The 14,341-nt window shown below is 44.2% G+C and overlaps 1 protein-coding gene across 3 annotated transcripts in view; it reads left to right on the top strand.

The window, feature by feature from the left end:
* Positions 1–2,039: 2,039 nt before the first annotated feature.
* LOC115329951 (insulin-degrading enzyme) overlaps positions 2,040–14,341 on the top strand; it is a 44,813-nt gene continuing 32,511 nt past the window's right edge. The window contains exons 1-9 of one of the 3 annotated variants that reach the window (XM_042287494.1): positions 2,040–2,203; positions 3,017–3,225; positions 3,646–3,722; positions 3,787–3,813; positions 4,049–4,152; positions 7,451–7,620; positions 10,326–10,448; positions 10,851–10,963; positions 13,102–13,191. In XM_042287494.1, the coding sequence (XP_042143428.1) occupies positions 2,073–2,203; positions 3,017–3,225; positions 3,646–3,722; positions 3,787–3,813; positions 4,049–4,152; positions 7,451–7,620; positions 10,326–10,448; positions 10,851–10,963; positions 13,102–13,191 (1,044 nt within the window). In that variant the 5' untranslated portion in view covers positions 2,040–2,072. Of the gene's footprint in view, positions 2,204–2,336; positions 2,476–3,016; positions 3,226–3,645; positions 3,723–3,786; positions 3,814–4,048; positions 4,153–7,450; positions 7,621–10,325; positions 10,449–10,850; positions 10,964–13,101; positions 13,192–14,341 lie in introns of those variants that run through there. The other 2 variants (XM_029991636.4, XM_029991635.4) reach the window with 2 other exon arrangements.

The following is a 14,341-nucleotide window of genomic DNA, read 5'->3' on the forward strand; positions in this document are numbered from 1 at the left end:
TCGCTTTATTGTGACGTGTGTACCACTCAACAACAATCACAGGTAATTTATTCACACAAGAGTTACTTCAAGCAGGCAACTGTTTATTTTCGCTTTACATAGTACAATTGATACGAAAACGTTACAAACAGCACATGCACAGCACAGCACATGCAGCACATGTGTCGTCCGCTCTGTTTCTTAGTCTCCAGTTTCCATGTTGGTGAAAGTTCACCATTCCTACTTCTAGCTTGCCTGTTATTTTTGTTTCCATGAGATCAAACTGGCTCACCAAATGATCTTCCTGGTTGAGCGAGGGGAACGGCGACTGTACCAGTAGCTCTGTTCAATAAATTCCTGAGCTACGGTTGAAAACTTGGGTAGGTAACCGGACAAAAGCTCACCGGACAAAAGCTCACCGGACAGAAGCTCACCGGACAAAAGCTCACCCGTTTTTTGACAGACCCGGACAAAAGCTCACCCCTTTTTTTGACAGACCCGGGCAAAAGCTCACCTCGATTTCTTTTTTTTTTTTTTTTTCCTACCCGGGCAAAACACGCGCTGAAATAGAGTGCGGACGCAATGGACATTGGACCATTTTTAGGAGAACTTGTACCTCATCCACCATTGAGTTGCGAATTTTTTAAAAAATACTTTGAAAGAGCGGGAGTTGGGCCTTCTGGAGAAATACAAAAAAAATGACCAATTAAAAAAAAAAAATTGTGCGGGATTTTAGATAGGTTCGGGTTCCTTCCGCCACAGCTTGTTCCACAAGAACTAACCACCAGGGAAAAGTCTACCGGTGACATCGGCTACCTGCTGGACTATTTTGATTGCACGTATTTCAACGGCCGCTTCCGTTATGCTTCTGTTCCATCTGCGGCGGCACCCAGAGCGAATTCTTCCCTTCGCCTGACTCTGCGCCGACGGCGACCGGAGTTTCCCCCGGTACGGTGGAATATGTACGACACCACTCTTCAAGATAAAGACCGGATGAGCAACACCTGCGAAAGATAGAGTACCGGGTTCCAGAAGCTCGTCGGCCACGCCCATCCAAGCTTCTTGAGGCTGATTGAATGCCTACAGCAAAATCACGCGCTCGTTGCCACGGCATTAACAAAAACCCGGAGAGGTGAGCCCACCGTAAAGCGGGTGCGAAAAATTACTCTGCAGCTGCAGAATCGTCTTAGAAATATTTGCGAGGGCTTGCATGTACATCGAGATCTACCAAGATTGCTGGAGCTAGTGGGGGACTGCATTCGCTTCTAACCAATCGATAAATAACTTGTTTCTACTAAAATCAACAAACCATGCGCCTGTCAGATTTAATTTATCGTTGCCTTTTTGTGTCGCACGCATGCACCTAAGTTGTCCGCACTCGTGTTAAGACCAACATGAAATTTTCTCGTGGTGAGCTTTTGCCCGGGTCTGTGAAAATATGGGTGAGCTTTTGTCCGGGTCTGTGAAAAAATGGGTGAGCTTTTGTCCGGTGAGCTTCTGCCCGGTGAGCTTTTGTCCGGTGAGCTTTTGTCCGGGATTCGAAAACTTGCGCGTGTTTGTCATTATTCTGTGTTTTCTCGGGACGAGCAGCCATGAAGATGACTCGCCGGCGTAAACTCGTTTAGGTTATAATTTGACAAATAGTTAAAAGGCGTGTGTGATTTAGGACGAAAAATGTAAGCAATCAATAACCTTGATCTAATAGATATCGGTAAACAATACAACTGATTGATGTCATCCTTGTGTACTCGTAAACTGTCGGACAGGAACCAGCACCCACCTGCGAATTACCAACTGTCATCCCATGGTTTAAATTATCGTTTTCCAAGTCAGTCAAGTGTGGAAACTGCGATCCAAGCAGCTGCTTCTTGCCGAACGATTGAGCAACGCGGAGGTAGCGGAGGTTTGGTGTACTCCCGAGGACCTGGGAGCCGCCATTTTTTATCTCTGCTCGTCTTGGCTTTAGCCAACTTCTATGGCGCAAAGACTGCGCTTTCTTGCGTATGCACGCAATTAAAAAAAAAAAAAAAAAAAAAAACAGCGTACGTTAAAATAGCGCTCGCAAAGCGCAAAACGTGGTTAGCGGTCGGCGCATGCGAAGTGGCGACGACGCTATTCTTTGCGTGCGCAAAGCTTTAGCGTGCGCTATTCTAAAACTCTCTAATGTCCTCTGCAAGTACGCGACCGCATTTTCGCAACGTTTCATTGTTTTCAGGCTTTTCACGTAAGATCGCCAGCTACTTTTGCTGCCATTGCTGCTGTTTCGTCGGTTTTGTTGGTTTTGAGCACAGGTTTTGAGGTTTGGTGGTCATGTGGGTCATGTGCAGTTTTTGCCCGTTTTGTCCGTAGACAACAGTAGCCAATCCAGCGCTATCCAGCCATTCAGTCACTGTTTCTGCCGGTAATGTTCCTCGGTTGTTCTGCTCGAAGTTGGTTAAATAGACAGGCCATTTCTACTGTGCGAAAGTACACACACGGTAGAGTACACGATCAAAGGTATTAGCGGTTTTGTGTTTTACGTTGGATGAGCTGAAATAGAAAAACGAGATGCCTGACTGTTGAACGATCGGCTATGGCTGGGCCACTGGACATTTAGAAAGCGCAGGTGGTGCACACTTGGCCACGTATTGGAAAGGGGAGTGACATCATTCAAATAGGAGCTCGATCGATTCCATTTAAAGGGTCGATTAGTCGCTATGGGGATGCTCGATCTTTTCGCGAAAATGGCTTAAGTCCCAGTTATTAACCTGAACTTCGATTGAAGGTTCCTCGCGCAAACCCTGCTATCAAAGCACAAAGAGACGCTTTTGGGTAGTTCAATATTTCTTCGGAGAACGTTGCATAAAAGCCAACAGCTTGACATGTTTCCTGTAATTCCCGAAGGAGATTGCCGTAAGGGTTTCCGTTATGCTAAAATTCTTTTACCATTGCCGTCAAAATGGACCCACCACACCACAGCTGGCAGTGCATCCTGAGGCGTGTCAGTGAGCCCGCGTGCCGCATAACGACGCCACCGACTTCTCTGGCTGTCTTTCAGAGTTCCGTACGCTCGGGGGCTTTCCACCAAGATCTGCAGGATGCCCACCATCGAGTCGCAGTTTGTGTCCCGTACGTATGACAACATTGTTAAGTCCGAGTCGGACAAGAACGAGTACCGAGGCCTGGAGCTCACCAATGGCATGAAAGTACTCCTCATCAGCGACCCAACGACCGACAAGGCAGCTGCCGCGCTCAACGTTCAAGTTGGTCAGTGGTCTCGGTGCAGGCTCGGCATTGAGCAACATTATTGGATCAACTCGGTTGTGGAACTCTTCCCCTCAAGTCTGCCACCCATCGTTTCAAGTGCCATCTAAAGGCAGCGTTTCAAAACTGTGTATTCCACAGACTATGGTGAAGTGCTATTTAGGCGCTGTGCTTCAAAACCTGTGTATTTCGTTGAGTACACTGTAGTTACCATAGCAGCCGTCCCCAAAACGGTAGCGCACGTCGAACAACAGGAGGCGTACCTTGTGGGGAGAAGGGGCGTACTGCTCGTGGAAGTGGTGTCTATGGGCAGTTCCATGACTGAGTTGGTCTAGTAACGTTGGCAATGAGCGATGTCGCCGGCAGGCGCGTTGCTTGGAAACCTTGTCGGAGCTTGAGGCGTCCATCGCTTGCTTCTTGCAGGCTACATGTCTGATCCGTGGGAGCTGCCTGGGTTGGCTCATTTTTGCGAACACATGCTCTTCCTGGGCACTGAAAAGGTCAGCCACAGCATGCGAGGTGCCCCACGAGTTCTGACAGCAACTTATCTTTTATCCCTTACAGTATCCAACCGAGAACGAGTACCACAAGGCAAGTGCACAAACAAACCGGTCACGGCTGTTGAACCGAACTTGGGGTAGATTCGTATGGGGTACGATTTGCCCGAACCTGGGGTAGATTGGTATGGGGGAAACGATTGGCCCGAAACGAGCTCTCCTGCTCGTTTGTGTGTTGTTCCCCTCTGCCCCGGTTATGGTTCAGTGTGTTCTTCACGAAAGCCAGGCATCTGTTTGGCGGCCAAACTGATTGGTGATTTGTTTTCCAGTACCTGTGCCAGCATGCAGGCAGTGCCAATGCCTTCACTGCGAACGACCACACTTGCTACTATTTTGATGTGGCCCCGGAGAATCTGCAGCAGGCCTTGGACAGGTAAGTCCCTGGGCAATCCACCCGGGTGGGCTGGTCGGTTGCTCCGCTGTTTTTTTAGTTGATTTTTTTTTGTCTCGACCTGGGGCCTTACTCCTTTGTCGCTTCCAATTGGAGGACTGGGGCAGCACTCGGCGTCGTTTCGGGGCCATTTTTGGAGATTTTTTGAGCTGTTGTGTTGAGCTAACACTTGACACAAGTCCGAAAATTCCCAAAAATGGTATTTATAGCTTTCTGGGGGCCTTATTGCCAACCTTTTTTTTTTAGTATTTTTGACAGATATTTCTTCACGAAATAGAGTGTGGGAAAATTGGCGTCTAAAGCCAAAATGCCTGCTAATAACCTCATTACTTGGTGCAATATGAGCTTTGTCGCTTTTGTGCCACTAAAGCCTTAATCATCGTAACCTACTGAGAAGTAGACAATGTGACCGAATAGATAAAACAACCGCTGAATCATTAATTGTTTTGTATGCATTTATCAAGAAGCATCTGTTTAAATAAGGACTTATCAGTGTTGATATAATTCTGTTACGAGCTTTACATAAAATTAAGCTTTGAATGTGATTTTTTCATGCTCAGTGTATTTTCTTATCAAATACTCATGTATGACACTTTTGCCATATAAACCACAAGGTTTGTTGTTATACTTCTGTTTTTTTTAATGCTAGTCATTATTTAGCCCATGTCATGTGGGAAGTAATGAACAATAGGGTAGTTCCATGCCAAACATCCCAGAAAATGGTACAGGCTATTGCCAATTTATTTGAAAAAATATAAAATTGTGATTGTTTGCTAGATTCTAAACAAAATTTGCCAAAAATAGTTTTGTACAAAAAAATTCTTGATCAGGTTAGCACTTTCTAAAATTTCCGAACTAGGTATAAGTTAGATATAGTTAGATACATTAAAAATATTAGTGATTAAAATGGGGAAGCTCAGTTACTTTTAAGTACTCTACTGAGGTTGTTCTTTCAGAGTTTATATTATATAATAGTTGTTTTAGTTTTTCTGGTATAAAGAGAACAAAACGAGATAGATTCAGCATTTAAAACAGAAAGCACTGTTGACCTTGAAGATATTAAAAAAAATCTGGGCTGGACTGTTGCTATATTTTATGCTTAAAATTATTTGAGAATGATAAAGCAAACAGGGTTTTCAAAACTAAATCTCAAAGTTGCCCAAAACTCACTTTTTCTGAAGATTTAGACCCAAATTAAGTACCTCCTGATAAAAATATGTGGGATGGATCATTAGGCACATCAGCTTGTAATTGTAACTAAGGAAGTTTTGTCGGAGTAAATTTTTTTTCAAGCAAGAGAAGAATTTTTAAGTGTAGCACCGGCATAATCTGCTTTCATGGCACCGTCATGCGCCTTCACTGCACAACATGCTCACACCACTGGTAATTCTTGATATGCCACAGGCCTTGTTTTACTACTACTTATTCCACAACAATGCAGTTTAAGGTACATGCAATATGCGGTATATGACCCAAACTCAATGTGCTTGGGGCTTGAAGGCATGTGGGATGTCTCGAATTACCAGTGGCCTACGCATGCTGTGCCGTAAAGCCACAGAATGCTACCACAAAAACCAATTACGCTGGTGCTGAACTTAAAAATTTTATTCTCGCTTAAAACTAAATTTATTCCGATAAAATTTGCTTAGTTACAAGGTAACAAGCTGATGTACCTAATGAGTCGTCCTGCATATTTTCTTATAAGGAGGGCCTCAATGCATAATTTGGGTCCGAGCCTTTATCAAAAGTAAGTTTTGGGCAACTTTGAGATTTGCTTTTGGGAAATCTGTTTGCTTCAATGTTTTCGAATAATTTTAAAAATTGAATATAGCAACAGCCCAGCCCAGGTAAGTTTTTAGAATACCTTCAAGGTTAACAGTGCTTTCTGTTTTAAATGCTGAACATGTCTTATTTTGCATTGGTTTACTCCAGAAAAACCAACATGAAAAACTGTTACATAATATGAACTCTATCATCACACAAAATAACTATCTCAAGAGTATTTAAAAGTAATTGTGCTTTCCCATTTTAATCACACATTTTTTAGATATTTTTATCTTAAACCTAGTTCGGCTTCACTGCTTAAATTTTACAGTGCTCACGGGATGAAGATTTTTTATTCTAGAAAATATTTTGGCAAAAGTTCATTTAAAATCTAGCATCTGACCACAATTTTTTTAGAAGAAATCAGCGATGGTTAGTATTACCGTCTGGGTCGTTTTGCATGGAATGAGCCAATAGAGAGCATGAATGTGAAACTAGCCAGAAATATAAGAGACTAGATTAATACCAATAAATAGGAACCAATATTAAAAAGGACCATTAATGAGAAAAGAGTCAAAGTACAGGCTAGCTGGTGGAAGTCAACCATTTCGTCGTTTACCCTGAGACTGGTTTTTTTTTTTGAAGAGCAGAAGTATTAATGTTTCTTTGTTTCTGGCATGGCACTGTTACAGAACCAAAGCTGTGCCATGGGACTGCAAGATAGTGGTCGCACTGTATTGGCCACTCCATAATGTGTAGCTAGATTACAAGTATGCGGTAGTAGAAAGGTGCTGGCATTTCTTACTTGTGAATAGGGTTTTTGAGAATATTGGTGGTAACACTGCATGATTGAAAATGTATAGTGGAGTCTGAGGGTGATGTGGATCATCCAAGACCATTTTGATACCTAATTTGGCCCTGAGCTGATAAAATTCGGTTTCGAATGCTCCTCTTGTAAAATTGCAAATGCTTGTACCATGGTGTTGAGAGTAGGGTGCATAAAGTACACAGTGTGGCGGAGTTAATCTGAAAGCATGGTTGCATTTCGTTTACCCAGCTTTTTCACAGCCACTTTGTGACTCTGAGGTGGTGTGCTGACTTATGGATCTCTCATTTCCCTACAGGGGTGCCTGCGACCCGATGAACGCGTGTCACAATGTATCGGTTGCACGTTAATGATCCTCGTCCGTCCTAAACTAATCCTCGGTTCTTCGATCGTTGCTTCAAAATGTATTCCCCCCTCCCTGACGCGGCTCAGAGTCTGCCATCGCTATTGCCAATGGGGTGGGATGCGCTTATCACTAGGACCAGTTTAGAGGGTAACGTCTGGTGCTTGATGCTATATGTACATCTAAAATCTGCTAAGGGCCACCTTTTTGTTGACTGCATTGTGCACTGCAACGCACAGCAGGTTTCTTTGAAATGTATTGGTCTTGCAACGATCGCTGTGCACGAGTGTTGCCCCTTGGTGAGTGGCCTGGGGCTCTGTCGAGCGCGCCTTTTTTTTTTGCTTCAGGTTCTCAGCCTTCTTCGTGTGCCCGCTGTTTAACGAGGACGTGTCGGACCGTGAGGTGAACGCCATCCACTCGGAGCACGACAAGAACCTCCAGAATGACATGTGGCGCCTTAAGCAGCTGGAGATGTCGACAGCCGACCCAAAGCATGACTACTGCAAATTTGGAACCGGTGGGCTCTTTTTTTATTTGCTTTGCATTTAGGGCTGATGCGCTACCCTGGTCTTCTGCAAGGTACACAGTCCTCTGGGTGTGCTCCTTTCCCAGACTGTGAGGGTAAGGTGTAATGAGGCTAGGAGAGAAGGTCCTCGGTGAAAAGGATTGGGGGGAGGAGGAAAGCATGAGGCGCATGTCAGCTCTTCAGACTAGCTGTGGCCCCATTCCAGCCATCCTTATTACCGTATTTCTCGAGTAATCGAAGCGCTGTTTGTGAATAAGACCTGTGCTCCTACTTTCCTGCCAAGCCATGTACAGCCAAGCATTGTGTTTTATGTAAGAAACATGAATATTGAGGTTGAGAAAACAATTCAATTGGGATTTCTGCATGTAGGATTTTCGCATGAGGATGTTATCTTTGTCCCGTAAGTCGCTGGGCTCTCTGTTAATCGCGACGATTGGCTATCCCCATGTCCCACGGGAAAGTGGCCATGTGGGATTTGGTTTTTAAGGTCTATGTAAGCATTCTTATTAATCCGTCTCTCAATTAATATTTGAGTAATTTTGTGGACATCCTACAGAGGTGTCAGAGTGCAACCGGCTTGCAGGTCGTACTCTGACTGAGCTGATAATGGCCAAATACCTTATTGCCAAATTTTTGTCGGTAATAGCTGACATTGCAGCGTAAATACGGAGTGCTCTCTTACATTAAAGGGAACCTGTTTTGTCGGAAAAATCATTGTGCAGTCATACCTTCAACGTCACTAACCGAAACCAAAGCTGTGACTCTGGTGGACAACATTGGCATTGTGCTGTCATTCAGACGAAAGAGCCACATGGCAGAAAGATATCTCAATGATCAAAGCAAAAAAAACGGGCACATCACAAACATCTTTTGCACACATCCAACAGTATCTGCTTTACTGCAGTCTTCGTGGCATTTTGAATGCAAATACCTCTTCTTGTAAACAACATGTTTAAGAGGCAGACTTGAAAATCCACGCCATTGTGCTGCGACGAGTATGTGTATATGTTCCAAGGTGCAGAATCAATGTGCCATGCTCATTTGCAGCTGTATCTAAGGGGTGTAGCATAACACACTTGTACTAGTCATTTCTAGGGCTACTTTGTTCAAAAGAAACCTTGCGCCAAGTTACCCGAGTAGCAAGGAGAATCTTAATTACAAAAGCACAAAGGACAAGGACAGAACAAAGATACAAACAGGACATTGATTCGGCACATTCTAAAATAATCAAGAGAGGAATTGTAAAAAGCTGCTTCATACCAGCCTTGCAAAAATCATGCGAGCACACAGCCAAGCAGAGTTTTGGGGTACAAGTTAAAAAACTTGTACCCCAAATCAGGAATCAGGATATACCAGTTCCTTATTGTCCGATGTAGCAGAGAGCTCGACCACTCATAATTAAAGAAGAAGAAGAGATAAGGCGCCCCGACCGGCAGTGATACCCTACCAACACAAAGTCTCGCACAACTTGAAATGAATAGTGTCTAAATATGACATACAGGTTGTAACATCAGCCCTGATAAACTTAAAAAAAACTGTGCCCGAAAATAAACTCCCAAAACGAACGACAAAACAAAAAATTCTCAGTCCAGCATGCACATAGATATGTCAACTGCAACGTCAATATCGTATACGAAATTCCGTGCACATGTGGGAGAGTGTATGTTGGTCAATCTGAGCGCTGCGTTAATGTATGACTACGAGAGCATGACCTTTCCCTACATTCGTCACCATCAGGACACCTAGTCATACATGTCAGAGACAGTGAATGCGCTTTTCTATTGAATCAAACAAAAGTCCTCAATCGCTTTCGAAGTAAAAGAGCCAGAGAAATTTTTGAGGCAAAAACCATAATAGAAAAAGGAGACACATGCATTAGCACACCATCAATATCACTGTCCGAGAAAGAGATAGGGTACCTCAAACTTTTTTCTTCATCCGGCTGCTTTTCTTTTTTATCGCTCTCCTTTTTCAATTTAATTTTGTTGATTTTTTATATTTTTTAAATTTTCAAATATTTTTTTTTTATTTTTTGTGTGAATGCATTTAGCACTTTGATTTAGTATTTCTCCTCTCATTTTCGTCTTTCTCTTATCATGCATTAAACGATCAGTTGATAGTAAGCACTTGTCCTGTTCGTATCTTTGTTCTGTCCTTGTCCTTTGCGTTTTTTGCATTTAAGATGTTTACCTAACTAGCCCAACAGTTAATTTTAATTTAGCAAGGAGAATTCTGGGAACGTAGGTGCACACTCCGCATGTGTTTGCTTTATCAGTGTAAAAGAGTAGAGGTAAATACCCAAAAAAAAGGCATCGACGAACGCACATGGAAAGTGCTTATTGTTTTAAATTCTTGTTTTAGAACAGTTACTGCTGCAGATGCCAGCATGTGCAGCATGTGCAGCATGTGTAATATACTCGGAGTATGCTCTTCGGCGAACGGTGCCAGGCAAAAATGCGTAGAGTAGGATGGCTGTACGCTGCATCCACGGCTCCGTCTAAATTGCGAATTGTGGAATAAACATTGCATACCTTTTGGGAGAGGGGGAAGTGCACTTCATGACACATGGGGCCTATGCAGGCAGTAAAAAAAGAATGTTCTTTGGGAACGCTTTATGAGAAAAAGTGATAAGGAGCTTTGCCCGTCTGAATCAGGTGGACTACGGTGAGTTTTGCTAAAGACTCGTGTTGCTCCAGGGAACAAGGCTACATTGGACAGCCTTCCCAAGGCGAGGGGCCTTAATGTGCGGGAGCAACTGCTTCAGTTCCACAGGCAGTGGTACTCCTCCAACATCATGGCCCTGGTAGCCTTGGGCAAAGGTAAGCGCCGACGCTACGGTCCCTGCGTCTCCCACTGGTGTGTTTGGCATCCTATGCCGCCCATGCGTCCAAAGGGTCCCAAAGTGCCAACAAATGACGTCGCAAAAGCCTGAGTGTCACGCTGTCGGATGTCACAATCCCGGCGGTTGGGCTTACAAATTCTGGAGAAAAGCGTGAGAATGCGGGGGACGCTGTCGTCGCGGTATTGCAATTCCCGGCTGCCGAAGCTTCCGCGGACTGTCGAGCCGGAGAGCGACCTGCAGCAGAACAGTGGCCAGCGACAGCGTGACACTTTTATGACGTCATCGGGCAGAAATGGAGGGAGCCCACCGGTCGGAGATGGGTTGCAGGCACTGTACCGAAGCCAAGCGGTGGGCCCCCACAGAGTGTCTGCCTTTGCAGAATCGCTGGACGAGCTGACCGAGATGGTGGTGCCCCTGTTTTCGGCCGTTCCCAACCGTGGAGTGAGTCGGCCGGAGTGGGCCCAGCACCCCTACGGCCCCGACCAACTCAAGGTGGGTGTCGCGACGACTGCACCGAACGCACCTGCAAACATTTTCCCGGGTAGGAGAATTTCAGTCTGCATTGCCATTCTGTCGACGGCCTCGAGCTCTCTCTTTGCGGGAGTGTACGTCCATCTCTGCTGCCGGACCATCTGCAGTTCCTTTTTGCTGCTACGGAGAGAGGAAAAGGAAAGTGTTTTTTAAAGGCGTCATAGAACATCTTTTCTTTAAATTTGATGTTTTTTTATACAAATAGATGCACGAGAAGTTACGCGAAAGAAAAATTTAGGCACTGTTGGAATACAAGGTGGCCCATAGTGTAAGCTTCGCATGCATCAAACCAGTCTGGGAATTGAATAGTTTAAGATGTCTAGATCAGTATTTCCCTTCAGTAATGTGTACAAATATTTTAGCGTTGCTGTACGATGCCAAGTCGATAAGAACTCGATTGGAGCCTTTTTGTAGAAGAGCGTAAAGTACTCGTCTCTTTTACGCTGGCTGTAAATGAAGCATAATTCGCTGTGTCTGCACCTTCTCTAATCTGTCTATGTTTGATGCTGGATCTTAATCCTGAGAGGCATATATTCTAGCACAGGTCCTGTATGGAGTGTTTTTGTATTGAAAAGCTTCTTTAGGTCAGGGATTGTCAACCTTTTCGATCTTGAGAAACCCCCACCTTCTTTCAATAGCAGCCGAGGAACTCTTTCCGGTCTCGGTGTTGGCGCAATATAGCAGCGCAGAGGCTTACAGACCTTTTAAAGATTCATACACATACAGCATATATCTAAATTGCAGTAAAATATAATAGAGGGAACTATGGCTATTATGCAAGATAATATAGACAGCAATGTCCTAACAAGCTGTGTACATAAGAGAGTTTGCTTGTTTTTTCATATTTGACATTTGAAGGATGCATCTTTGGGCCTAGTGTAAAATCCGAAATGAATACCCACCCATGGCAAAGGGATAAAGGGTAAAAGATGCCAGGTTGGCGATCTATGGGGATGCAATAGCAAACTTATTCAAAATTTGTGATAAATACCTGGGCACCTGCTGTGAATCCACATTTTACGGTGCGATACATGTGCGTTCCACAATGCAGTAGAACATGCAGGAACCTGCAACAAACTTTCATGTCACAGGAACCAACGCCACAAGTTATAGTGTCTGGCCAGTGTATAAATCAGTGACCAGACATCGAGCCATGATAGAAATGATTTAGGACTGTGGCTCGAAGCAGTTTTAAAAACAGCATAAACCGGCACCTTGTGTCGTGTCCTAAAGAATAAATTCTTTAAAATATGGTTTACATTGTGTGCTTGAGTTTGAAAGATCTATCTCCGTGCTTTGTTTATTGTATGGCATCATATTACCTCCTAATTTTTTAATCCTGTACAAGCTTTTCTGTATGCATTGTGCAAAGTGTGGTGTTTGGTTTCTTTGTTACGGGTTGTTTTTTTCTTGTATTTTTTGTTTTTTGTTTTTCTTCCTCTTTTTTGGTGTTGTTTTGTTGTGCTTGCTGAGCAGTGCAAACAAGTGATAGGGCCATGTCGGGCATATCAAGTCTACCTTTTGCCCCGTCACCCTAGACCTTGTGCCCAAATAAACCTAACAAAACTAGAAGCACTCTGTGATGGATTATTATTAGCGTGGTACGAGAAACTAAGTAACAGATGTTCTCTCCAGTATGTCGTTTGCACACATTTATGTAGGGGCTGTGGCCAAATGGTGCACTGCTCAGGCGGCCTCTCAGAAAACAGTTATGTAATCGCTGATGGTTGGCATTGTTTTTGCCTCGGTGAATATCCCCCCCGTTTCCGCCTCTCCTATATTACAAGAGCGGCAGAGGAGGGAAGGAAGAGACCCAGAGAGGGGGACGAGGTTTCACACGTTAGGAGGAAAAGAGGTCAAACCTCTGGGAGGGAAAGTGGTGAAGGAAAGAGGGGAGGGAGCGAGAACACGTGTCAGCCTTGGAGGTAACAAAGATTTAGGGGAATCGATGATGGGGTCTCATGGCGCTCATTTACGTGACTTCACTTCTAAGATAATGGGGAGAGTCTCTGTGAACATTCTTGTCGTGTTTACCACGCCTAGAACTTGGGGTTGGAGTGAAGCCAGGCGCTTTCATGTGGTTCTCTCTCCCCTGGCAGGTTCTGGGCCACATAGTTCCCGTCAAGGACAACCGCTACATGTACATGACCTTCCCGACCCCGGACATGCGCAAGCACTACAGATCAAGTGTAAGCCCTTTTTGTGCAGCTAATTCTCAGAGAAGTACCAGAGCGAGTGTGGGCGGCACCAATCAGGCAGTTCTCCTAACTATAGGTTTTGGCAGTAGAAAGTTTGAGATGGGTAACTGAAATACTAGGTGCCAAGAGTTCTACAATAGACCTTTTTCAAAATTCAGTACCATTTGGCGGCTCAAGAAGCAGTTTCTTTTTCAACTAACTGATAGCGGATGAGAATTGGTTCTTCAATCACCTCATGGTTTTTTCTCGAGTTGCTTTAGTTTTGATGGTGTGAACACAAGAACTGTTCAGTACAAAGTGGTGACCTGTAAGCCCCTTGATTAAATTTCCACCATCAAAAGGCTTTAGAGCCAAACTTGTGCCAAGAGATTGCTTGGCCCACACTCCGAAATAAACGCTTCTGCAGCCATTGTATCTAATTTGTGCTTTGTGTTCTTACATTTTAACGTACAGGCCTCGTATATCCTCCGCTCTCTAGTATCTTCAACTTCTTCCTTCATCAGCCTCAAGAAAGCCGCCATTAGTTTGGTACAGATGCCTTACACTGAGATGATAACAGTGATAAAAATTGCCAGGCTGAATTGCGAAAAGGGTCTATTGGGGAATATAACTCCTGGTAAGGCACACTGCTATTGAAGACAACTTTTGGAACTCTCTCATCAATAGAAGTTAATTAGAGGCAACGAGCCGCTCCTTCCTTCCTTTTGGTGATGTCGATAATTCATGCAATGGTGTTCTAAAAAAAAGGTGTGGTGCCATCTGGCGAGCAGATGGGAAGGTTTCAGTCAGTCCGTGGTTCCCGCATGCAGAAGAGTCTCCCTGTGTCTTTCTGTGGCTCTCACAAAATTGTGTTACGAAGCACATGTTACCCATGTGGCTTTCACTACAAACCTACAACATGAAAGGGAGGTTTCCAACTGTACGATTTTGAGGATTTTTAGGTGAGCTGTACGAAGCACAGCGTAATTGAAGATTAAGGGCGTTCCACTGTGCCCCAGAAATTAAGTCCTTGCGTTTTCTTCTTCAAGGTTTGTTAAATAAGACATGCCAAATATAGTAGGGACTGAATGACCCACCTTATCCCTGTGCCCTTGCAAGAATCGCGTGTTTAATTGAAAACAGTAATGGCAATATTATTGTA

The sequence above is a fragment of the Ixodes scapularis genome, unplaced genomic scaffold (assembly GCF_016920785.2).
Source record: "Ixodes scapularis isolate PalLabHiFi unplaced genomic scaffold, ASM1692078v2 PGA_scaffold9__187_contigs__length_104089568, whole genome shotgun sequence".
In the NCBI taxonomy this organism is placed as follows: Eukaryota; Metazoa; Arthropoda; class Arachnida; order Ixodida; family Ixodidae; genus Ixodes; species Ixodes scapularis.